General features: G+C 42.2%; 1 protein-coding gene across 1 annotated transcript in view; it reads right to left on the reverse strand.

Annotated features, from left to right (window-relative positions):
* LOC141335413 (uncharacterized) overlaps window positions 1-27,654 on the reverse strand; it is a 90,560-nt gene that overhangs the window by 22,566 nt on the left and 40,340 nt on the right. The window contains exon 6 of the mRNA XM_073840904.1: window positions 19,831-19,875. Coding sequence (XP_073697005.1) covers window positions 19,831-19,875 — 45 coding nt within the window. The remainder of the gene's footprint in view (window positions 1-19,830; window positions 19,876-27,654) is intronic.

The following is a 27,654-nucleotide window of genomic DNA, read 5'->3' on the forward strand; positions in this document are numbered from 1 at the left end:
AGACTGAAACGGCTCATGAATGTTATTTTGATCCAGGAAAAATGTAAGCTGTTCACAGACCACCTTCTCAAGGATCTTGGACAGAAACGGGAGTTTTGAAATAGGCCTAAAACTATTCAAATCTGTCGGGTCTAAGCCTGGTCTTTTTAATAATGGCTCCACTATGGCATGTTTAAAGGCACTGGGAAACACGCCAGTTGACAAAGAGGCATTAACCATTTTAGTAACGCAAGGGCCAATTACCTCAAACACTTTTTGAAAGAGCCTGCAGGGAATGGCATCAGATGGACAAGAGGAGGGCTTCATCTTAGACACCAGTGCTGAAATATCAGCAAATGTCACAGTCTTAAATGAGGACCACAAGCTGGTTACAGGCTCAAACACAGCAGGGGTACCACACAGAAGGGGCGGGATTTTGTCCTTAATCATCTTAATTTTGTTTGTGAAAAATCTCAAAAAGACATTGCTGTCAGCTTCACAAAAAACAGGAGTAACTGGAGCAGCAGGACATACAAGGTCATTAATGGTGTCAAACAACACTTTGGGGTTTTTCTTATTCAATGTTACCAGTTGACGAATATATTCAGATCTAGCATTTTCAACCATTACATTGTATGATGACACAAGATCCCTAAGATAGAGCCTGTGCACCTCAAGTTTAGTGGATTTCCACAATCGTTCAATCTTTCTACACAGCCTCCTGAGTTTTAAGATGTCTTCATTTATCCAAGGACAGACTTTTTTCTGTGACAAATTAGATTTAACAGGAGCCACCTGATCCAAAATTGTTACACAGTGATTGTTAAAACAGTGCATAAAATCGTCCACATGAAAACAGTCCAAGAATACAAGAGGGTCAAACATCTCAGAAAAACTATCTGCAGTATTCGCAGAGATGACACGCCTCTGAGACCTGACTACTGAAGGCTTTGGCTCAGGACTAAAATGCAAATCAAACAAAACAAGGCTATGATCACTCATATGGACATCAATCACAGATAAGTCTAAAATGTCTAGGCCAAGCGTAAAAACTAAGTCTAAAATATGGCCTTTTTGGTGAGTAGACTCAGAAACATGCTGCTCAAAATGAAAAGATTCAGTCAATGTTAACAGTTCCATTGCGGGGTAAGATGAGCAGTCATCAACATGAAGATTAAAATCCCCAAGAATTAAAACAGATTCCAACTTTATTATAGAGGATAAAAAGTCACTGAAATCCTTTAAAAAGGCAGCAGCAGGGCCAGGAGGACGATAAATCAACACACAATAAAATGGGGATGAAAATCCCACTTTAACCATCTGCAATTCAAAAGAAGAGAAATCTTGGGACTGGGACACTTTGCATTTGAGGACATCCCTGTGCACAAAAGCCAGGCCACCACCACGGCGACAGGGGCGGGGCTTCCCAACAACAGAGCAGGCAGCTGGGCAGAGATCATTTAAATGAATGAACTCTTCCTCTCTCTGCCAAGTCTCCGAAAGACACATAATGTCCAAGCTTTCTCTTACGATAAGATCATTTAATGAATGAGATTTATTCGCAATTGAACGAGTGTTCAACAGACCAACACGGATTGTGGATGACGTCACAGAGGCAGTGCCCGAGTTGCGCAGCGGGATTGGTCGAAGGCACGACCAGCGGTCACGTGAACTCCAGCTGGTCCATGCTGGAAGAGCCGGCACAAACACGGAAGTAGACAATAGTGATGACAGCTCCTGATCACAACTCCAGCGCCGTGATGGGTCAATGACACTCGTTATAGCCGGAGCAGACGTCAGCATAGACACCCCGTCACACGCTTCGAGTAGAGGAATCCAGCGCAGGCACCGAGCGCGATCCCGGCGGCCGAAGACAGCGTAGCCCTCACGCGCTGCGGCACGCCTTCGCTTAACCTGGACACCGGACCGAGAACCTCTTTTCCTGGATCTCCTACGAACCCTACCCGGCGCCCGACACAACAACAAATAGTCCGGTGAGCCGGGATCGATGATAAAAGGGGGAGGAAACGCCTGTTTGTAACTGTCCCACGTATCAGCCAGGTCCTCCATTGACTGCTTTATTTGTAACAAAGAGTCCCGATCATAAGTCCATGAAGCCAGATATCCTTTCATTATTAGGGCTGATATGATCGCATGTGTTGACAAAATGACCATTATCAATCTACACAACAGGAGACGAGCCGTGGTACCGCCAGTCACAGGCGCCATCTTGCTTCACCAAATGAATAAAGACGGTCTGGACAAATCTAAGCTAGAAAAGCATTTTTTTGCAGTGCAGATGAAGAGGCATTCGTGCTAAAATGACACAATGTTTTTTTGGTGGAGGTGGGGATGAACCTGCAGGCCTTGCGCCTGTTTCTTTAAAAGGAGAGGTGCTGCAACTGTCAGCGCTGATTCTGACAACACTGTGACTAGTGTGACCGCAAGATGCATGAATGAGGAACTTGAAAGTTTCCACACATTCAAGGCTGTAAATATGTCTCATGCATGTGACGAAGACCATCAGAAAATAGGTAAGGAATAATTGACGAAGGGCCGTAGAATTCTTAGAAAATAATGCACACCCGAGGTGGTGATGCGGTCATGACGCGAATGTGCATTATTTTCGTAGAATTCTACGGACCGAAGTCAATTATTCCGCTTATACTACAGTTACCACATATCAAAGACATGGATCAAATGATATATTTCAAGACATTCGTCCCATTTTTATCCTTAAAACGCTATTGTGAGTAGGATTAATTCCTTACGCAACTCATTCAACAGCTTCATTGCTAGTTCCATCCAAAACATAATTTTAGACCTAGTAACGACGCTTGGGCTGTTAATAGCAAAATAATGCCGTTAATAATGAAGTTTAGACAGACTGAAAGACAAGCAGACAGACGGAAAGAGTGAGGGAGACAGAAACTACATGTTTGACTTTACCTCTCTCACGTCTGTGTCTCTCAAGGGTGACTGGCAGCATCGTCTCTACTAACAGTTCAACTTTAAGTTCATTTTCTTCAAGACCTTTGAAATAACTGAAATCGTATGGCGAAGTGATATAGACATGCACTGCGGTCTAAAGCTGCCTGGAACTACGTTCGCCGTGCGTTTCCCTGAATATAATGCACACCTCTAGAACGTTCGTCAGCCAATCAGATTCAAGCATTCAACGGCCCTGTAGTATAAAGGTACTTAATGAACACTTTTTAAATTTCTCAGACAACATTAAGTGCAGGCTACAGATGAGAACAGAATAATTTCTGCTGCAGCTGCTCTTAATCTAAGACATGCACATCCTACATGAGGATGACAAACTTTGCACAATACACAGAACAATCTCACAAACAGTCCCATGCTCTTTAAGGAATTTCACAGGTTTAAGTGTCAGGAGAGAATCTGAGCAAAGTGTCTCCCTTCGGCCCTTCTACCTGCCCAGGGAAATTTTGACAGGACACTTGACATTATTTTTAATCTCTCCCACAAGCTAGAGTCACTGTCTCCTGATGCCCCTGAGTTTATCTTAGGAGATTTTAATAACTGCCCTGTGAAAAAAATGCTTACAAACATATTATCAGTATGTGGACTGTCCCTCCAGGAAAAAAAAAAAGTTTTTAGACCCATGTTATGGGTCTGTTGAAGATGCTTACTCTTCTTCATTGCTCCCACCTCTAGGGGCATCTGACCACAATGTTGTTTATCTCCGGCCCATATATCAAAGTCTTCTGCAGAGGGAGAAGCCCCAAGAACGTTCAGTTAATGTATGGAACAATGGCAGTATTATGGCCCTGCGAGGTTGTTTTGACTGCACAAATTGGGATATTTTTAAATGCCCTGATATAGACGAACATGTAGAAACAATATCTGACTACATCAATTTTTGTGTAGACACAGTCATACCCATAAAAACCATTAACATTTTTCCAAATGACAAGCCCTGGATCTCCAACAAATTAAAGCATCTAATAATAATAATAAAAAAAGCATACTGGAATCAGGATGACACAGCCAAAAGGGACATACAGAGACAGATTAAAAGACAAATACAGCTGGACAAGTATAGTTACAGACAGGAGATTGAGGCAACTCTGGCGTCAGGCAACCGCCGTGAGGTATGGCAGGGGATCAAGACCATGACCAATGTCCCACACAAGTGCAGAGGCAAACCTCCTCTGACCCAGCCCAGAGGTGAGGGTCTGGAAAGGACAAACCAGCTAAACAGCTTCTTCTGTCGCTTTGAGAGTGGCAGCCATGCTAGGGCAGGCATTGTGCTGCCCATCTCCACCTCCTGTATCTGTCCTAAACATCAGACAATCGGATGTCTTTCACCTTTTTAGTCGCTGTAGTCCACAGAAAAGCCCTGGCCCTGACAAAATCTGTGGTAACATCCTCAAGCACTGTGCAGAACAGTTAGCCCCTGTGTTCACTGACATTTTTAACTCCTCTCTTAATCTTTGTAAAGTCCCAATCCCTATCCAAGACCCGCAGAGCCAAATGACTTCCGACCAATAGCACTGACATCCCTGGTCATGAAGTGCTTGGAGCATCTGGTAAAGAGGCACATTGTATCCCAAACCCACCATCTTATGGACCACCTTCAATTTGCCAACCAGCTCTGGAGGATGCAATTTTGACATTAATGCACCTTTTGCACACTCACCTTGAGAAACCAAAAACTCATGCTAAGATTTGTGGACTTTTCATCTGCTTTTAACACCATGCAACCTGAGACTCTTGTAGAGATTTTAGCCAATGACTTCTATCTTAATACAGGGATTATTCATTGGATCATGGACTTTCTTACCAGTAGAGTCCAGCGGGTCAGAGTGTTCTCAGTTCTGTCTGATGCAATGACAATTTCCACCGGCTCTCCACAAGGATGTGTTTATCTCCTTTACTATTTATTTTACATACAAATTCATGCACTAGTACTTTTCAAAACAGGCACTTTATTAAATATGCAGATGACACAGCCTTAGTGAGTCTGCTACATGAAGGGGAGGGAGATCAAGGGCCTGTTTTAGACAATTCTTTTTAGAATGGTGCAATAAGTCACATTTAATTTTAAATACCAACAAGACTAAAGAAAAGTCCATAGATTTTAAAAAATCACAGCAATCCACCGACACGGTTATCAATGGGGAGACTATTCAGGTTGTTACAAACTACAAATACCTTGGCATTGTACTGGACAACAAGCTTAAATGGGACTCATGGACTGATCTTTTGCACACTGAGGCACAGCAAAGAATGTATTTTTTAAAGAAACTGCTTGTTTTTAATGTCAATAACAAAATGGTCCAAATGTTTTATACTGCTTTTTTTGAAAGTGTTTTAACATACTGTATTACTTGCTAGTTTGGAAATGCCACTGAGTCACAGAAAAAGACAATCAAAAAAAAAAAAAAAAAAAAAGCCAGCAAGTTGGGATAGCATTACCGAGCATTGAACACATTTACAAAGATAGACTGGTGAAAAAGGCCAATAACATTATATGTGACTATACTCATCCCCTGGCCTCTCATTTTAAACCACTGCCATCTGGGCGTCATTTATGTCCACCCCTCTTGATTAAGAACAGATCTAAATTCTCCTTTATAGAACAAGCCATAAAAGCTTTAAATCAGTCAATAAGCTTGATGTCCAGTTGGCTGTATAGTGTAATGTAGGGTGTGATGTATGTTCTCCATGTTATGTCTGTTTGTGTCTGATGTATGGACTAATTGTTTGGTGTCATATGTCTGATGTTATGTCATAAAGTGCCTATGTGACTGTGCCGCAAACCCAATTGCCCCACGGGGACAATAAAGTTATCTACTACTACTACTATTCCAGGGTCAAGACCTTCTTACAATCTTGAGATGGTTGACAGCCGCTCTACTCTTTAGTGACTAAAATAGTCTATTAATTATAGCAGAGGTGTGATCTCACTGTTGAGGTTTGGAAACTTGCTATTGCTGGGAGCGTGAACCCTTGAGTGTGAGTTAGTTTGACTATAGTAGAGCAAAGGTCATCTCTGAACTGAACATTAGACTGATGATGCTGTGAATCTAAATTATTCTGACACATTTCTTTTTTTTCTTTCAGTGAACTGCTGTATGCTACTAAACTTTTGTTCAAACTGCGGACTGTTAATAATCTGATTTAAACCCTAACTACAGTGAAATTAATCTGAATTCAATGTTATTTAAATTTGTATAAAACTTAATTATTAACAATAAATAATGACTAAAGGGGAATCTGCTTCCAAGTATCCAAATAAATAAATCATCAAAATTTAACTTCAGGAAGAATATTTTCAAGAGTCTGTTTGTCACAGTGTTACTAGTCTCATCTTTAGACAGCATGAACACACTCTGTTGGTTAAATATAGTGGCTGGAGATGACATCAGTTCAATCTGATTGGCTGCTCAATAAATGCAGATTCCATTGGTCAGTCTGTGTCTGAATGGGCGGGACTTGAATTAGAAGAGCATCAGGCTTCAGCTGTAAAGTGTTTACCAAAGTATAATAATTTTTAATAATAATATTTTTATTTAATATTTTAATATATTATTATAATATTTATTTAATAATAATAAATAATTTCATTATTTATTCATCTTTGTTGCTTTGCTTCACAGTTTATCATATCCTCACATTACCAGCTCACGAAGGGTGTTTCATAAAACAGGTTTACCAAGTAGGTCTGGCTTATTCCAGTTATTTTGAGCCAAATTAAGGTGACAATAAGTCAGACTAACTGAACTAAGCCTGGCTTTTTTGGTAAACTTGTTTTATGGAACACCCCCCTGTTTTATGAGATGCCCCCTGATCTGTGTAACAAACCCTACTGAGGCAAACCAGATGTAAACCAAAGTGTAGTTTAATATATTCAAAGTTAAACTCATAGAAAATAATCAAAGGCTTATCAATGAACATTAAGATAACATGACAATAGACTCACCACCAGCAGCTCCACAGAAACACAACACACAACAGAGAAGCAAATACAGGGAACATGTGATAGAAAGCAACCAATGACTGGACAGAAATAATGAACAGGAAACAAATGAACAAACAGAACTGAAACCACATGACAGGACAATGAACCAATGAGAAAATGACATGGACTAAATAAAGACATAACAGGAACACTGAGGGCAAGGGAAAAACATACAGCAAATTACAAAATAAAAGACATGAACAAAAACACACCTGAAAATGTGTAAGAAATGTCTCAGCAAAGATGAAACATTAAACACAACCGCAGATGTTTTATTAAGAATGTTAGTAGCAATCATTCACAATAAAATAATAACAATAATAATAAATCACCAAAAGAGAGAGGATTATTCTACAAACTATCTGTACATTACTGTATCTTTTGAACACTGCATGCAAATATCCATAAACTCCATATGAATAAAAAGAAAAAAAGGTCACCTGGAATTTGTTTTAAAAATAAATAAAAAAGGATGTTATCACTATTTCTTCAGGTTCTTCTTAAATAAAAAAGGATGTTATCACTATTTCTTCAGGTTCTTCAGGTCAGAGTTTTTTTTTTTTTTTTAAACAGTGTTTTCTAAAAAGTAGATAATATAGCTGCAACGAGCAATTAGGGGGCCAAGCACACCAAAGGGAAAATGGGGAGTGAAGTGTGACGCACCAAATCAACTGCAATAATGAGTAAAGGAAGCCACTTTAAGGTGATTTTAGTCAAATGGGTGAAAATTCATTAAAAAAAACCGCTAGTAATATGATTTAATCAGTTGTCACTTTTGACCACAAGGTGGCACTGTCTCAAAAACATTTTGAGTACTTTCAGGTCATGGTCTTGGTGGTACATACAAAGGTTTGTAATGGTACACCAATGCATTGCTCCACCAAGAGGCGCAATCATGCCAAATTTTGTGTGCTTAGAGTGTGCCCATACATATGTGTGTAAAAATTTGGTGAAAATATCTAATTTTGTTTTGGAGCAAAAAATGATTAATGGCTGACTTTGATTGCATTTTTTTGCCACTTACTATCAACATGTTGGCATTTGGGCTTTAGTATACAGCAGGCACGCTATGTTTTCAAATTTCCTGGTTTTGTAATCAGTATCAGAGTAACGGTTTCTAAAATATGTTTTTAAGCACTGAAATGCAATGTTGCACAAACAAAGATGTTCTGAGCCAACTTTGGCGAAATCAGACAAACCATCTTGGATAAGTTTGAAAAAATTGGTTTAACAAACTATAAAAAAAAAAAAAAAAAATGTATTATTTATTGTTTTTGGGCTTCATTCGACTCTGCATGACCCAATGATTCTTAGAAGAAGACAAAACGATTTTTGATTCTGTGTCTTACGGATCATCAGATGAGTCCTTCGGATGAGATGTTAAACCGAGGTCCTGACTCTCTGTGGTTACAAAAAATCCCATGGCACTTCTCGTAAAGAGTAGGGGTGTAACCCCGGTGTGCTGGCCAAATTCCCTCCACTGGCCCTAGTCAAAATATATTTTATGCAAAGATGTGTTGTAGATGTAAGATGTATAAAGTGCATAAAATGTATTTTGTACAATTACTAGAAGCACCAGAATTAATAAACAGTTATATAACACACACTCATCTCTAAGTGCAAAAAGCTTAAAATTCCCAGGAAGTTTATCTAGAAGCTATTTTGTTTCAAAACAATGAAATAAATCGTTTTTACAAGATATGGGCATTCAAACCTTACAGTCTCGTATTTTATTTACCAGGTAAATAAACTACCGGTGCTTTTTCTGAGTTCTCAATGTCTCGTTTTAAATGTCAGGGCCCTTGGAAGTCTACCAATGAAGTGTGGAGCTACTTTGTGCCTCGTAAATGGCGTAAAACAGTGATTTATTTACATGGCTATTCCGATGCCCTGTTGACTCTCATAGACAGCCTGTTGTGAGCATCGGCTAACTGACCCCAGATTTCGGACAGCTGGACACAAACCAAGATGACATATGCAAGGTACGTTCACACTCGGTATCATGATTCAATACACTTTAGGTCAATATAACACCGGAGTTCTCCTTTAAATCAGTTTAATCTGTGAAGCAAAATGGATGGGTTGCAGCATGACCGTTTTGAAAGAGTTACAGCTCCAAATAATTTGTGGCAGAGGTTGAATTAGGAGCAGCTACTTCTACATCATAAGCCTCACAATTCTGAAATAAATAGTATCTGCAAGCTGCAGCGTAAACAACTTAAATGAAATGTACGTGGTTAACAATGAATGTTATTACATCGTCATCAGCTGAATGCGTGCCATCGTAGGATTTGAGACACAACAACTTTGCTCTGACAGCTCTTTCCTGTTTTCAATAAAAAACAAAACCACAAGAGAAAAATATCCAAATAGATTATTTAAATGCTCTATTTATTTACATGTCCCATCTGTAAAAACCTTATTTTATGCTTTACATTGAGGTTATAATTTTAATATCTTTATGAGGTATGGTATCCACGTGAATGAACCACGTGAACGCGCGGCGGCGAGATCAAAGCGTGTCGCAACTCTCAGCTCATCAAGGCTGCATTTGATTGATCTTACATGAGTATAGGAGAACATAAGTCTAAGTGGACATCCATGACATGCGGAGTCCCACAAGGCTCAATTCTAGCGCCACTGTTGTTCAGCCTGTATATGCTCCCACTAAGTCAAATAATGAGAAAGAACCAAATAGCATATCACAGCTATGCAGATGATACCCAGATTTACCTAGCCTTATCGCCAAATGACTACAGCCCCATTGACTCTCTCTGCCAATGCATTGATGAAATTAACAGTTGGATGTGCCAAAACTTTTTACAGTTAAACAGGGAGAAAACGGAAGTCATAGCATTTGGAAACAAAGATGAAGTTCATAAGGTAAATGCGTATCTTGACACTAGGGGTCAAAAAACAAAAAATCAAGTCAAGAATCTGGGTGTGATTCTGGAGTCAGACCTCAGTTTCAGTAGTCATGTTAAAGCAGTAACTAAATCAGCATACTATCATCTCAAAAACATTGCAAAAATTAGATGTTTTGTTTCCCGTCAAGATTTGGAGAAACTTGTTCATGCGTTTATCACCAGCAGGGTGGACTATTGTAATGGTCTCCTCACTGGACTTCCCAAGAAGACCATTAGACAGCTGCAGCTCATACAGATCGCTGCTGCCAGGATTCTGACTAGAACCAAAAAATCAGAGCATATTACACCAGTCCTTAGGTCCTTACATTGGCTACCAGTTATGTTTAGGATAGATTTTAAAGTACTTCTACTCGTTTATAAAGCACTCAATGGCCTAGGACCTACATACATTGCAAATACGCTCACTTTATACAAACCTGACAGACAACTCCGATCACTAGGATCGAGTCAGTTAGTAATATCAAGAGTTCACACAAAACAAGGGGAATCCGCTTTTAGCTATTATGCCGCCCGCAGTTGGAATCAGCTTCCAGAAGAGATCAGATGTGCTAATACATTAGCCACATTTAAATGCAGACTCAAAACTCACCTGTTTAGTTGTGCATTTATTGAATGAGCACTGTGCTACGTCCGAACAGACTGCATTATCTTGTGTATAATCATTTTACTGTGCAAATTAATTTTAAAATCAATTTTTCTGTTTTTTATTGTTGTTATTGTTAACCATTCCTACTGTGTTTAATTAATTTAAATCAATTTTAAAATCATTTAAAATGTTCTTCTGTTTGTGTGATTATTATTTTAAATTTTTATGACTATGATTTTATGCTATTCCTGTTATGTACAGCACTTTGAATTACCATTGTGTATGAAATGTGCTATATAAATAAACTTGCCTTGCCTTGCCTTGCCTTGATCAAAAATACAGAAAAAAATATAATGTGAAATATTATTACAATTTAAAATAATGTTTTATCTATTTTAATATCCTTTAAAATGTTATTTATTTCTGAAATTTCAGCATCAATACTCTAGTGTCACATGATCCATGAAATTATTGTAAATGCTAAATTATTATCAATGTTAGAAGCAGTTGTGCTGCTTAATATTTTTAATAACCTGTCATACTTTTTTCAGGATCCTTTCATTGATCAAGTGATTGTAAAGACTTATATGTTTATATAAAAGCTATATTTTAAATAAATTTTCAATAACACTGGCAATAAATCAGGATATTGATAATAAATGAGAATGATCTGTAAAGGATGCTAAACATTCAGCTGTGCATCTTAGAAATAAATTATATTGGAAAGTATAGTAAAATATAAAACTTATTTTAAATTGTAATAATCTTTCACAAGCTTACTGTTTTGTTTCAATAAATGCAGTCTTGATGAACATACACAACTTTTTTTAAAGAACATTAAAAATCATACTGATCTAACTGTAACAATCATCACTCTCTCTGCCTTTGACTGTATCTGTCATCCCTCTGTCTGTATCGGACTGCATCATTGTTTTGTAAAATATCTAATGTATTACCCTTTTTGTTATTTTCTATATTTTTAGCCACTCTTTGCATCCTGGGATGGGGGAGCATCTGGAGCTGAACTGTTCTCCTTTTTTGATCAGAAGTTTTGTTGGACTCACTTGAGGCCTTGTTGTTTGGCCATGTTGGACTGTTCGTGAAGTTGTGAAAATTCATCACTGCCTTTGTGGTTAAACTTTGGCTAAATATTGGTTAAACTTAAAGTTTTGCAGGGTAATATATGTTTCAAGTAAATATTTCCATGCCCAATTTATTTTGGAATTCAGAATAATACTAAATACACTGTTCTATGACATTTCTTTCCTGCAAATTTGAGAGTTGTATGTTAAATAAAATTGGACCTGTTTATCAAGATTAAGATGTGTCAAATTATTAATATTTTTGTTTTTTATTAAATAATAGGTGCACTGAGTTTCATACTATACAACACTTTATGCAGTTAAATATTGTTTAAAGCTTATGCAGTTAATAAATTGTTTAAATTGCAAGTCATTAATATTCAGCAATCTGGAAAATAAATACTGCAAATACAGAATACACAAATTAAAGTAGTATACTGTAAAAAAAAACTCAACAATGTAAAAAATACAGTTATTTGTTGTAATCAGGAAATACAGGATGATGCTGTAAATTAAAATTACAGCAATGCTGCTGTAAATGTTACAGTAACCGGCTGGCAACCCTGCTGCCAGTATTTTACTGTAAAATTTACAGCAAATTTTTTGCAGTGTAATACACAGATCAGACATACATCTATGACTGTAATATTTACAACAACAGCTTTCAGTGAATCACATTATAGAACAGACAGTGAACTGAATGCTGAACGTTTAATTGATTCACATTGTCTCTTGCAGTAGAATTGGACATGTTGATTGTTTCATACGTCACTTTATCTTCATTCTCAGCTTTGACCTTCAGAAAACAAACCATTAAAAACGGCAAAAATAACACTTTTTTGAGCTTTAACAAGAAACGTCCCAGGTTACGTATGTAACCCTGGTTCCCTGAGGGAACGAGACACTGCGTCATCAACGCTCTGGGGAATGCCATTGGCGAACCCGCCTCTGAATCAGTCTGTAACCAATAGAACGACGGGAGTGACGTCACCGGCGCGGTGACGTCAGCGACCAGGAAGTATATAAGCACGTGCGTTTCAAACCGGCTTCAGCTTCCAGGAATGAAGCGAAGCGCGGCAGGAATGCGGGAATTATGGTCAGAGACGCAGTGTCTCGTTCCCTCAGGGAACCAGGGTTACATACGTAACCTGGGACGTTCCCTTTCGGGAACTCCACACTGCGTCATCAACGCTCTGGGGAACGATATACCAACTATCCATAATTCCAAGTTCCTGCCCAGTGGTGTTTGTCTGGGAAAGGAAAAAGGAAAGCGTTGCTTCTGGTGGATCAGGCCAGGAAGAGCTCTCTGCCTGGGGTTACCAGGACAAGAGAGACAATATCCCTCTGTCTGGGGGACCAGCCCAGAACGAGAGGGCAGTGCCAGAAGATACTTACCTGAGGGGCACTGATGGTTCTCCGCCTGGGAAACTGCCAGGACAGGAGAAGTATTACACCTCTGTCCGGGATAAATGCCAGAGCAAGAGGGAGATGGTATATACCTCGGCCCTCGGGCTCACGAGGAAAGTGGTCGCTCAGTCTGGGGACACCAGCAAAGAGGGACCAGAAGAACTCCGCCTGGAACTGCCAGGACGTGAGTGTGATGACATCTCTGCCTGGGACGCACCCAGCGAAGAGGAAGAGAGATGAGAACCTCGGCCCTCAGGCACACGAGGAAATAGTCCAAAACTCCGTCTGGGGAACAGCCAGCACAGGAGGGACTGGATTGGCTCCGCCTGGAAAACTGCCAGGACGCAAGCAGTATTACATCTCTGCCTGGGAAACTCCCAGCGAAGAGGGATCTGATCCGCCTCGGCCCTCGGGCACACGAGGAAAGGAGTCCACCTCTGTCTGGGGACCAGCCAGACGTAGAGGGACAAGAGGTGTCTGGGGGTACCGGAACACCAGGTTGCTTCGCCTGGGAAACTGCCAGGACGCAAGCGGTATTACATCTCTGCCTGGGACGTACCCAGCGAAGAGGGATAAACCTCGGCCCTCGGGCTCACGAGATTTTGGTCATACACCCCAGTCTGGTCACCAGCCAGAGAGGGGGTTCTCCTCGGCCCTCGAGCACACGAGGAGAAAGGATGGTCCTTTGTCGGGGCTTACCCGGATCAAGAGGGACCCAAGTGGTGCCTGGAAACTTCTGGCCAGAGCACTGGAATGGCTCCGCCTGGAAAACTGCCAGGACGCGAGTAGAATTACATCTCTGCCTGGGACGTGCCCAGCGAAGAGGGAATGCAAGAACACCTCGGCCCTCGGGCACACGAGGTGGAGGCCTCTGTCTGGTGACCAACCAGACCGAGAGGAAGGAGTCGTCCTCGGCCCTCGGGCACACGAGGAGACAATAGTCCTTTGTCGGGGCGCACCCGGACAAGAGGGACACAAGTAGTGCCTGGAAACTTGTGGCCAGGGCACTGGCATGGGCTCCGCCTGGGAAACTGCCAGGACGCGAGCGAAATTACATCTCTGCCTGGGGGGTACCCAGCGAAGAGGGAACTTCTACCTCGGCCCTCAGGCTCACGAGGTATAACTCCTGTCAGCTAGGACAGAGGAGCCTGGAGTGGCTCGTAGGTCTAGCTCGTAGAACCTAACGAAGGTCAAAGGTGTAGACCAACCCGCCGCACTGCAGATGTCCTGGATAGGGACACCTGCCATCAGAGCTTTCGAGGCCGCCATGCCTCGGGTAGAGTGAGCCTTGATGCCCATCGGTGATGGGAGGCCAGAGGACTCATAAGCTGTAGTTATGGCATCTACGATCCATCTACTGATAGTGGGTTTAGTTGCAGGGAGCCCCCTCTTAGGGGGACCGTAGCAGACCAAAAGTTGCTCTGATTTTCGCCACAGGGCAGCTCTGTGGACGTATGTGTCCAATGCTCGCACTGGACACATACAATTATACTTCCGATGGTCGCTCTCCACGAATGGAGGAGGGTAAAAGGCCTGCAGGGTGACTGGCTGTGGTACTGCTGTCGGTACCTTCGGTACGTACCCGGGTCTAGGGTAGAGGAATGCTTTGGCCAAACCGGGCGCAAAGTCAATGTAAGAAGGGGCCACTGAAAGGGCCTGAAGGTCTCCTACTCTCCTCAGAGAAGTAAGAGCCAACAGCAGCGCCCTCTTAATAGTAAGGAAGCGGTCTGAAATCTCCTCTAAGGGCTCGAATGGAGGCCTACAGAGGGCTTCAAGCACCACAGCGAGATCCCACGTGGGGATTCTGGGGTTCACCCGAGGCCTCAACCTGAGTGCACCGCGAAGGAACCGTATGACCAGGGGGTTCCTACCCAAAGACAGGCCACCGAGAGGGGCGTGGAAGGCCGATAAAGCCGCCACGTAAACCTTCAGGGTGGAGTGGGCTATCCCGGTGGAGAAGCGAGACTGCAGGAACTCCAGCACTGTACCAACTGGGCAGTGGACTGGGTCAGCGTGTCGCTCTCTACACCATGAAGTAAAGAGTTTCCACTTCAGGTCATAAAGTTTCCTTGTAGAGGGAGCTCTAGAGTGAAGGATGGTCTCCGCAACCTCAGTTGAGAGACCCTCACTTATGAGATGCGCCCCCTCAGGGGCCACACCCATAGTTTCCACTTCTCTGGGTGGGGGTGGCAAATTGCGCCCCCAGCCTGAGAAAGAAGGTCCCTCCTGAACGGAATCTCCCAAGGAGAGCCGTCTAGGAGGGCTATGATGTCCGAGAACCATACTCGGGTCGGCCAGTATGGGGCTACTAATAGTAGACTGACTCCGTACCGGCGTACTCTTTCTAGAACTCCCGGGAGCAGAGTGAACGGGGGAAAGGCGTACAGACGGAGCCTCGGCCACGTCTGTACCATGGCGTCCAGCCCAAGTGGAGCTGGAGGCACTAGAGAGTACCAGAGGGGACACTGCGAAGTCTCTTGAGTCGCAAAGAGGTCCACCTGAGCCTGGCCAAACACTCTCCATATCTGCTTCACCACCTGCGGGTGAAGCATCCATTCCCCGGGCTTTACTTGCCCCTGCCTCGACAGGACGTCTGCCCCCACGTTGAGATGTCCAGGAATGTGAACTGCACTCAGAGAGAGGAGTTTCTCCTGGGACCACAGAAGGATATGGGACGCCAGCTTGCATAAGGGGCGTGACCGCACACCTCCTTGGTGGTTGATATAATAAACCACCGCTGTGTTGTCGGTGCGGACCAACACATGGCGGTTTCTCAGGTCTGGGAGGAAGTGCCTCAAAGCCTTGAAGACCGCCAACATCTCCAGGCAATTTATGTGCCATGAGAGGTGCTGACTGGTCCACAGGCCGGAGGCCGAGCGGCCACTCATGACCGCTCCCCACCCGGAGAGGGATGCATCCGTCGCTAGCGTGACGCGGCGACACGGTGCTCCCAGAACCGGGCCCTGAGACAGAAACCAAGGTTTCTTCCACATGTTCAAGGCACGAAGGCATCGCCGCGTGACCTTGATCTTGCGGAAAGGATTTCCCCTCGGGGAAAAACCCTTGGTCTTGAGCCACCACTGTAGCGGCCTCATGTGCAGCAGGCCAAAAGGTATTACGTTGGCTGCTGCTGCCATAAGACCTAACAGTACTTGAAACTGTTTGACAGTGGGTGACAGGCCTAGCTTGACCGCATTTACTGCAGTAAGGATCGACTCGATCCGAGCAGGAGACATACGTGCCTGCATCGTGGTCGAATCCCATACGACACCTAGATAAGTGGTTCTCTGTAAAGGAGACAGCACACTTTTCTTGGTGTTGAGTCTCAACCCCAAAGCTTCCATGTGAGCGAGAACAGCATCTCGATGCTGGACTGCTAACTGTTCTGAGCTGGCTAGGATCAGCCAGTCGTCTATGTAGTTGAGTATACGGATGCCCTGGAGTCGCAGAGGAGCCAGAGCAGCATCCATACACTTTGTGAACGTTCGGGGTGAGAGTGCTAGGCCGAAAGGAAGAACTCTGTATTGGTAAGCTTTGCCCCTGAAAGCGAACCTGAGAAACTTCCTGTGCTGAGGAAGGATGGAGACGTGAAAGTACGCATCTTTGAGATCTATCGTGACAAACCAGTCCTCGGACCTGATTTGAGACACGACCTGTTTGACAGTTAACATACTGAACTTCAGTTTTCTGACTGAGCGGTTCAGCTGTCTGAGATCTAAGATGGGCCGCAGCCCTCCATCCTTCTTGGGAACAATGAAGTACCGGCTGTAGAACCCGGATTCTCTGAACTGAGGAGGGACCACCTCGATGGCCTCCTTCCTCAGAAGAGAATCTACTTCTTGTTCCATTACCAGAACCTGCTCGGGGCCTACCGTAGTAGGAAATACCCCGTTGAAGGGCGGCGCCGGGGCGCCGAACTGAATTTGATACCCTCTTTCTACAGTACGCAGGACCCATGGAGACACATTCGGCAGTAGTTTCCACGCTGCCAGAAAGTGTACTAAGGGAACCAGCCTCTCGAGGCTGGTTTCTGGTAAATTTTGAGGAATTAATTCGGTGGCCTGTAACAGCTGACTGGCAGGCGACACCTGAATTAACTGCTCTGAGGACCCCCGTGGGGGTGACAAACTTACTGGGTCCGCTACGTTGCCGGGCGGGACCACCAGCAGAGGTCTGTGCGAGACTGTCGCGCCCTGAAACACTGGCAGGGTTAGCTGACTGGTCTCCTGAGGGCCCCGAGGAGAAATGGGCACCATAAGATGTGGTGGACCCCATTTCCCCCCGAGAGGGGCTGCCCTCAACGGCCCTGAGCCACAACAGTCAGGGCCGCTTAGCCGAGGACCTCTTCGACTGAAGCACGACCCTCAGGTCGGGCCTAGTCTTGGAGGCCCCCGACTTGGAGCGCTGCTTACCCCGTCCCCTTGGTCTGGGAGGGGTGCGGGTAGCAACGCTCGCTTTCTGCGCCTCGCGGCGTGAGGAGCTGGTACGCGGCTGGGGCTGCTCCCGTCCAGCAGCCCCAGAGGAAAAGACACGGCGAGGGAGGTACTGCTGAAAGGCTGCAGTTTGTCTGCGAGCCTCCTGGTACCTGCTGACGACCGCATCGACTGAGTCGCCAAACAGGCCAGGAGACTGAATTGGGGCGTCCAGCAGGAGGGCCCTGTCCTTTTCCTTCATATCGGACAGGGACAACCAGAGGTGCCTCTCCGCGACCACAAGGGCTGCCATAGACCGCCCAATAGCACGGGCGGTCTCCTTAGTGGCGCGGAGAGCGAGATCTGCTGTACGCCGCAATTCTGACACATTCACCTCCCTGCCGTCGTCTAAATCCTTGAGCAGGTCGGCCTGGTATGCCTGCAACACAGACATAGTGTGCAGACATGACCCAGCCTGACCCGCTGCCGCGTACCCCTTGCCCAACAAGCTAGATGTTAGTTTAAGAGGCTTGGTGGGCAAGGTCGGAGCCTTCAAAGATGATGCCGCTGCAGGAGACAGATAGCTCGCGAGCGTCTGTTCAACTGCTGGCATCATCTTGTACCCGTGCTCCTCGACCCCTCCCACGTTACCGTAGTAACCGGAGGAGGGGGTGAAAACACGGGCCGAGAATGGTTTCTCCCATGATCTCGACAGCTCACTGTGGAGATCAGGGAAAAACGGAAGGCTCCGCCCTGGAGGTGGCTTGCGTGTCCGCAGAAAGCGTTCATCTAACTTGCTTTCTGGCGGCTCATGGGTTTGCTCGGCGGGCCAGCTGATGTTAAGTCTGGCTACCGCACGAGTTACCACCTCCAGGAGCTCCTCAAATTGTGGGGATTTCGTAGGCGGTTGAAGAAGATCAACACTCTCTACATCAACCTCCTCGGAGGAAGATAAGAGGAGTGTTGAGACCTCCTCCCGGGGGGAAGAAACCGCAGTGCGGGCTTCCGCATCCAGGAGGAGATCAACCGATCTGCTGGGTGAGGAAGGAGATAGGGGATCACCCGTCTCCATACCCTCCAACAGATCGATCTGCGAACCCCACGAGTGCAGCTGCCGCTCCGCCTCGGCGGAAGCGGGGCCAGACCCGCGAGGAACGCTGGTGAAGGCTCCCTCCTCGAAGAGAGCCCTCCGGGAACGAAGCACCCGCAGTGGAAGACGTTCACACTGCGGACAGCCAACCCCCTCAAGGGCTGACTGAGCATGCTCCGCTCCCAAGCAGAACACACACATCCTGTGTGTGTCCCCACCAACGATGAATCGCTGGCAAGGAGGAACACACATTCTGTGTGGCTGCTGAACCGCCTTAGAAATATCTAATTTCTTTCCCCTTTTGGCAGACATTGCTCAAACAAAAGCTGTGCAAACTGGCACAAAAAACAGCAATGAATTACCAGACAAACAGACCAACATAGAGCGCTTCGCTGAATGACAAAAGCTGAAGCCGGTTTGAAACGCACGTGCTTATATACTTCCTGGTCGCTGACGTCACCGCGCCGGTGACGTCACTCCCGTCGTTCTATTGGTTACAGACTGATTCAGAGGCGGGTTCGCCAATGGCATTCCCCAGAGCGTTGATGACGCAGTGTGGAGTTCCCGAAAGGGAATCAAATCTAAATCACGGGCATTACTAAACTCACTGATGGTCCACCAGTCTCTCTTTTATTACCCTAAAAAAAAAAAGAATAAATAATACTCATATGAGATAAACAATATGAGTATTTATGATAAAACACACTTGCAAAACCCTGGAGGCTAACAATGCGAATGACATTCAGATTTCAAAACTGTTCAAATGAATGATAGAAACGAATTTAGAAATTTACATTACATTACTAAACCGGTTTGATAATCTCAAATGTTTCTTGTTTGCTCTTCAATAAAGTGAGATCTAAACTTTTTCTGTAATTGTTAGAAATGAGGAAATCTGGAAACTCGCCAGCTCTTTTATTTCTCCAGATCAGCCAGAGAACAGCAAGAATGAAAACAACGAATGCAGCGGCGGAAACAGAAACATAAATCACTTTGCCCGAAGAAGAGATAGTCACAGTCAGGTATTGATGACTATTAGAGTCCAAATCAATGCATCCACAATAACATCAATAATAATGGCTTAATCAGCAGCACTTTGATCTGTAGAAGTTTTTGGTGTTTTTAGAATTGAGGAATCTTGAGATTTTGTAGTGCAGACTTGAATCACTGATGTCGTTGTTGTATCTTGAGCTGTAAACATGAATGTTAGTTCAGTAAATCATACTGTAGAATTTGACAATCATACAATTATATTTATTTTTTATTTACAATCATATTTGATTTAGTTAACAAGCAAGATAACTCTAGAATTATGCACTGCATTACGCTGATGTGAGAAAGACAGTAATAATGTACCTTTAGTTGTGCGTGTGGTTGTTGTTGTTGTTGTTTTATCTTGAGCTGTAAAATATGAATTAGTTCAGATGCATCATACTGTAAACAGGGGTTTTCAAAGTGCCTGAGAAATAATTTGCTATACCGCATTTCCTATCATCTGAAACTATCTGAAACTCCTATGATTTATATTTCAAAGGAACTAAATTCATATAAATCACTTCACGTCACGTCAAATAAGCAAAACGCAGACACTTAAAATGATACACTTCAAAGTTTCTAGATATATTTATCATGTTTGTGTGAAATTGTTGAGTTTTGGTTTATTTTTGTGACGCACTTCGGATTTGTGGCAAGCACATTTTGTTTCTTTTCTTTACTTTACACTCACATTGACACCATTAAAGGCCCAGTAAAAGCTGTACTTTCTTTACCAACTGAGGAAGTTCAACCAGCCACAGGAACTGTTGAAACAGTACTTATCCGCCATCATTCAATCCGTCCTATATGCTCTATAGCTGTCTGGTTCAGCTCAGCCACCGAATCTGACCTCAGAAGACTACGTCTGATAGTCTGGATGAATCATTGGTACGACCCTCCCTATTCTCCAAGAACTGTACTCATTCAGAGTAAGCAAAAGGGCTAGCAAAATCACTCTAGACCTCTCACATCCAGCATCCCTCACATCCCTCTTTGAGCTGTTACCATCTGGTTGACGCTACAGACCACCGAGCACCAGAATAGCCAGACACAGGAACCGTTTCTTCCCACAGGCAAACCATTTTATGAACACTTGACAATAATTGTGAAACACAACGCTATTAATACATTTAAACATGTATTTATCTAACACACAAACTTGGTTTGCAATTTGAATGTGCACATAATATACGTGTACATATAATTGTCAGTTTGTTTATGTTATTCCATATTTACTGTTTTGTCCTGTCGCTGTCATTTTGTTGCACTGTGGAAGACTTTGTCATGAAAACAAATTCCACGTATATGTAAACATATCTGGAAATAAGGCTCATTCTAATTCTGATTCAAAAGAAGGTTGTTTTGCTGTTATTTTTTAAGCTATACCTATATAAAAAAAATACTTTTTGCCATTTTGGATGTTGTTTTGACATCGCAGCCTCTTCATCTTTAATCCGGTGTTTGACAGCAAGTTTTGATTTAGTCTTAGTCATAGTCTTTTGACTAAAATGCCATTTAGTTTTAGTTATCTGAATTGTTTTAGTCTACTTTAGGAGATCTTCATGAGATTTTAGTTGGCTAAAATCTAACGAGGGTATTTACATTGTAATGCATTTATTATGCATTTCTCTAAAATTAACAAACTCATTGTATACAGTTAAATATTAAGTTTCATCATGACAGTGTAGTGTTATTACATTTAATATTTAGCTCAAAGGGAATCAAATATGATTCAACAGGGAATTTGAACAGTGTCGCTGTTTTACGGCTGTTCAGAGTCGGCGCGCGATTCATGGGACGAGCCGAACAACGTTACTCTACAATGGATATTACTATCCAGAATATAGTGAAAACACTATATATTAGCACAGTAGCAAAATTGACAGTTTAAGACATTAACTTGTAAGCAAAAAACACAAGATACTTATCTTTTCTAATAAGAACACAATTTTATTGGATAAACCTAAAACATACAAACTAGTCTAACACATAAACACACACATTCACACAGGTTGTAGAAAGAGAGAGTGAAGAAAGAATGAGTTAAAAAGGAATGAGAATATGAAGTCCCAAGTTTATGGCAATATGTGCAATTGCCTAGACCTGAACAACCATCAATCACTTTATTAACCCTCGTATTGAGTCTCTCAATGAGGTTATTAAACTTTATATCAAATGCACCAGTTCAGCTAGAATCCGGAGGTTGTACTTGCGTTGCCTTTGTGTTGAGGGAATTCCTTTCGTCACGTCGTTCCAGAAAGGGGTTTCCCGAGGTTGCTGATTGATTGGAAGTTCAGTGGTCGTCAGATGGGAAATCTTGCTGATGCGGAGTTGTGCGCTGGTTAAGTTTCAGGTCGGCACAGACGTTTGGGCCACGGCTTGCGGCAAAACTTAACCAGAACACGAAACTCTCAACGGAAAGAAATAAAAGAAGTACAGTAAAAGATGGAAGTGTAAAGATCTCCTCATGTTTCCTTTAGAGGAGCAGCTGACATGCAGGCCAGGGAGCGTTCAACAAACGCTAACAGTGTCGAAACGCGGCGGCACAAAGAAGGGCGAAGAGTAAGAGAGCAAGAGCGAGATTTGAGGGTGTCCTGAGTATTTAAACTCAGCTTTTGGACATATCCCAAATGGTGTCTTGACCAATTAAAACAATGTCGTAAGTCGGGGTACTGCTGAATTCTCCTCCCAAACTATAAATCACAATGTTATCTTATCAGTCCCGTGGTCCCAATTTTCCCGCTCTTTGCAGAGTCAAATTCGGATGTGATTTCTATAACAAGACTACAATACATTTTACAAAGAACTGAATTATAGGAACATTTCAAGAATGCAATTTCAAGTTCAGGCATACCAAACACCAATATAAACCATTAAGCTTTTCAATAGTTATCAAAAAGGACACTCACAGCGAGTGATTAAAACATAATAGACAAATGCGTGGGTTACATAAGTGGTAGAAAGTTATGCATAGAAATGATGAGTTGCTCATAAGTCATTTTAGCACCATTTAGGTGTATATGTAAATGAAAAGGCAGTTTTTGTGCCATACTGTGAACGTAAGGAATTTCAGTCTCTGTCCTGAGTGGGGAAGCCAACCAATTAAAATCTCTAATGATTTTCCTCGTATGATGCTCATGATGTGAATCTCTTTGACCATTAATCTTGGTTACTTGCCCAAAATCTTCTTCCTTAGGATTATCAACAAGTGTCCTTGTGTGTTAATGTTGCAAGTTGTTCTAAGGGTGTACTCACACTTGGCAGTTTGAACCGTGCCCGAGTGCGTTTGACCACCAAAGCGCGGTTCGTTTGACTAGTGTGAGTGCTCCGAACCGTGCCCAGACGTGGCTCGTTTAGCCGGCCCTGGCCCGCTTGGAAGAGGTGGGCCAGAGCACGGTTCAGTTGGACTCGGGCGCGGTTCGCATGCAGTGTGAGCGCTAACCGTGCTGGAGCACGGAACAGGACGCGTGATGTCGCTTTTTTGCGAGATAATCAGCGTTTTTATTGTTCATAATCAAAGCTGTGAAGTCCTTGCTGCACTTTAGCTGGTACCTTGCAAACCTCCTCATACAAGCAGCACGATTGCGCGAAAAGTTTCGTGCCACAAACGCGATAGACATGTTTAACAATAGGCTGTGGACCACCACGGAACAAATGACTCAAAACTACTATCCACAAAGTAAAAAAGCGATGGACTAAATTGCGTTCAGCGCGCGCGCCACTCTTCCTGTTATCCTGAAACCGTCAAACCATAATGACGTAAGCGTGCTCCGGCACGAATGCTGAAACCCTATGTGAGTGCAGGCCAGAGGGGGAGTGGGGAGGGGGACAATCATACTCGGGCCCGGTTCATGGCAACCGTGCCTAGTGTGAGTACACCCTAAGCTTCTATAGTTAGTTGGTTGCTTCAAGCTGGCTGGCAACATGGAATCAAACGTCAGATTTATGATGGGGCCTCTTGTGGAATTTGGGTCTTTAGAAGTGTTTCAGATCTTCTAATCAAATTGCCTGAATTGTCTGATTCGCGCCCAGACGCCACAATAGACACATATTTATTATATTATAATTAAATATGATTTATAGTATAATTAAATGAAACCACTTCTCATAAAGAAACAAGAACATAGTCTTATTTTCAATGCAATACCAATGGTTATATATGCTAATTATGCAGTCTTCATAACTTGTTTCTTCATTCTTTTAAACAGACATATTTATTTACAGTATATAAATACATTTAGACATCTGTATTAACAGTCTGTATTAGGGCTACTAAAGTGATTCAGTCAAGGTCTGTGATTGACTTTCTCTCTTTCTTTTGCTGCTTGATTAACAGTAATGCCACAGACAACAGCAACTAAATTAAGCTGCTGTCCCTTTAAATACGGATGTGCGGTTGCAAAGTATTGGGCATGATATATGCCCAATGTTCTCCCAACTGTTTACATTCACCTAAGACATAACCGAGTACGTTTACGTGAATGCCTCTCAAAAATGACAATTCAGCATCATTTTGTATATATCTCCATTCAACTCGAGAGAGTAGGCTATAAGTAGGCGAACTTAACCTATAAGTGAGGAACACTCTTAAAAATAAAGGTGCTTTAAAGGGTTCTTCACAGAACCATCTCTTACCTTTTTATAATCTGATGAACCTTCTTTTCGCCACTTTTGTGAAACAGAAAGTTTCTTCAGATGTTGAAGGTTCTTTATAGACCCGTTTAGACAAAAAAGGTTCTTCTATGGCATCATGAAGGACCTTTATTTTTAAGAGTGTAAGCGGCCACTTAGGGCCCGGGAAATCAGGGGGGCCCTTCTGATATTGCAGAAACATATTAGCAGTGTTTAACAATGCAGCCAATCACTGACATATCTGTTAATTCCTCGAACGCAGTGACCAGAAGTGTCTAAGTTAGAATCCACTGCTCAAGAATCTTCTCTAACAAAGTGTAGATGTGATGGTAATAAGACATTATAAGAAACTGTAAATAAGAAAACCTTGTGAGATCAAAAGTTAAAGTGAGTGTCTTTTAGTGATTCTAGGCTGTATATCACCGTCTGACTATCTCTGAACACATATGTATAAATGCACAAATCGAATGACTGGAGATTTTGGCTTAATGATAGATTGCATTTTTGCTTTTTTTTTCTCTCTCTCTGCAAACCCTACCATATGCCTTTAGAACACGTGGAATATGGAATATGGAATATTGGCCTTTAGGTGTCTTTAGACCAGGACTCTTACCAAACCTGTGAAGTTTGAGGCAGATCGGACATTTTATGGCTGAGTTATAACAACTTCTATGCCCATGATGAAACAACAAACTTTGTCAGGCCGCCACGGACACGCCCTTTAATGAAAACTCAAGATCTTTGCAATTTAACATCTCTAAGGCCTCTAGATCAGACTGACCAAATATAATGTTGATTTCATTAAATCTCTAGGAGGAGTTTGCTATAAACCTAACCCCCTGCAAGGACTTCAGATAATGCCAACTGTGAACCAATATGCTACATTTTCCCTATATTCTGATGATGATGATAAGAACATGTAATTCATGATGATAACAAAATGTTATTATTGCTTGCATTATGTCCACCATTTCTGCTTAAATGTCATCGTTACCTATCTGCACAATTTGTGTGTGGATATTGCTTTGCTGGTGACTCCTCTTATAAGACATCACTCTTAAGCGCTACATAACTAAGAATCAATTAGGAAAACGGTGCCCAGTTGGCACATGCATTCACAGTAACCCTCTGCCAGTTTGGATTTAAAGTTTACTGAATTGAAAGGGTTACATTTTTAAATCAACACACAGACACATACACACAATATATACAATTTTGCCATCCAGTTTCATTTGTTAACATTAACTATATTAGTTATAACAATAATTAAATAACATTTATTAATGTTAATTAATATTAAGCTAAAAAAAGTATTCATATATTGTTTAAAGGTAAATTAGTATCTTTTCACATTAGTTTATGTACTGTGAATTAACATGAACATGAAAACAGTTCATGTGGGTGTACAGTAATACACAAAGTGCTCTATAAACGCTTCATTCTTTCAAAATATCTTTAAAAATCTAGTTGAGTATTGTAATGGGGCGGTATATATATATATATATATATATATATATATATATATATGTAAGGAATAATTGACGACGGGCCGTAGAATTCTTAGAAAATAATGCACACCCGAGGTGGTGATGCGGTCACGACGCGAAGCGGAGTGGCCGTTACACCTCGGGTGTGCATTATTTTCGTAGAATTCTACGGCCCGAAGTCAATTATTCCGCTTATACTACAGTTACCACACCTCAAGACATCGATCAAATGATATATTTCAAGACATTCGTCCCGTTTTCATCCTTAAAACGCTATTGTGAGTAGGATTAATTTCTTACGCAGATCATTCAACAGCTTCGTTGCTAGTTCCAAAACGTCATTTTAGAACTAGTAACGACGCTTGGGCTGTTAATAGCAAAATAATGCCGTTAATAATGAAGTTTAGACAGACCGAAAGACAAGCAGACAGACGGAAAGAGTGAGGGAGAGAAACTAAGTGTATGACTTTACCTCTCTCACGTCTGTGTCTCTCAAGGGTGACTGGCAGCATCGTCTCTACTAACAGTTAAACTTTAAGTTCATTTTCTTCCAGACCACGCCGTTGTCTCCTCGTGTTTGGGAGCTGTCATGTCGTTGTTAAGTTGTTAATCGTCAGAGCAGCGCTAACAACATTAGCGCGAATGCTAACGCGAGTGCAAACTGTAACGTTATGTGTGTGCGTCTGTGAGGTGAGTGAGAGAGGGCGAGAAAAAAAGAGTTTGTGCTTTCCGTACATGATAAAACGTAATATAATGTGGAAAAAAACATGGAAATAATGTGTCGTTTTTATCCTGATGTTTACTGTATTTATTAGCTTGGCCAGTGTTATTGTGGGTTTTAGTTATTTTGCTGTTTTGGGCTGTAAGGACCTTTGAAATAACTGAAATCGTATGGCGAAGTGATATAGACATGCACTGCGGTCTAAAGCTGCCTGGAACTACGTTCGCCGTGCGTATCCCTGAATATAATGCATACCTCTGGAACGTTCATCAGCCAATCAGATTCAAGCATTCAACGGCCCTGTAGTATAAATATATATATATATATATATAACTCATCTTAAAATGGTACAATTTTCAGATGTTTTGAACTGTTAACAGCAAAGTTTGTTTTGTTGTCACAGTTTGTCTTGAAATTGTTAGTTTTTTTTTATTGAATATAAAATTTAAATCATGAATTTAAATGTCTATCAATGACTATAAATCGCTCATGCAATTTTTTTTTTATTTTTCATATCTTTTGCTATGTGACTGAATAGGACAAGTTCATGGTACAGTTCAGTAAAAAAATAAATACAAAACAACAACTGCAAAATACAAACAATGAAAGATTTAGTGACCCTTTATATTTTCTCAAAATATCAGACTCTCAAAGATCAGACATATTTGTGTAATTACACTACATATATGTGCATTTTTTCCTCAAAGATGGTCTGCAGCATGGCTCTCTGCTCTGTCACCCTCTCTGCCTCTCCCCCCTCCCCCCTGCAATAATGAGCTTCTCTCACCCTGACTGAACGCACACACATACAGTAGAGACATTCAGCCTGAGTGACAGCAGGTTTCTGATTTCTTTTTTTAATTTTCTTTAATTCATTGAAGCTTGTATAAAATTTAAATTAACACCACTTGCTCAGAATGATTAGATCTCTGTGTGAAAAAAGTTGTAAAGAGTTTGGATGCTGCACTTTAAAGATATAAAAAAAAATACGGTTATGTTTTTTACTACATCTTTAAAAATTACCACGTCAACACCGTTCGAGATATCCCAAATCCGCTCACAATTTAGCATCTTCAGAATCTTCTCTTCATGTTAAAAAAGTGGATTGTGGAGTGTGAATTTGTTTACAGCCTGATTTTTCCAAAAAAAATCCACATTCAAATCAAAATAGCCGGCTTCCTGTTGGTCTTAGCTAATGAGTTTGATTTAGAAAGTTGTCCAGATTGATGAGAACAATATATGTACAGAGTTTGGTGACTGTAGGAAAAATTAACCCCCCAACTTTTGTCAAAAGATGGCGCTATA

Source organism: Garra rufa, chromosome 1 (genome assembly GCF_049309525.1).
Source record: "Garra rufa chromosome 1, GarRuf1.0, whole genome shotgun sequence".
Taxonomy (NCBI): Eukaryota; Metazoa; Chordata; class Actinopteri; order Cypriniformes; family Cyprinidae; genus Garra; species Garra rufa.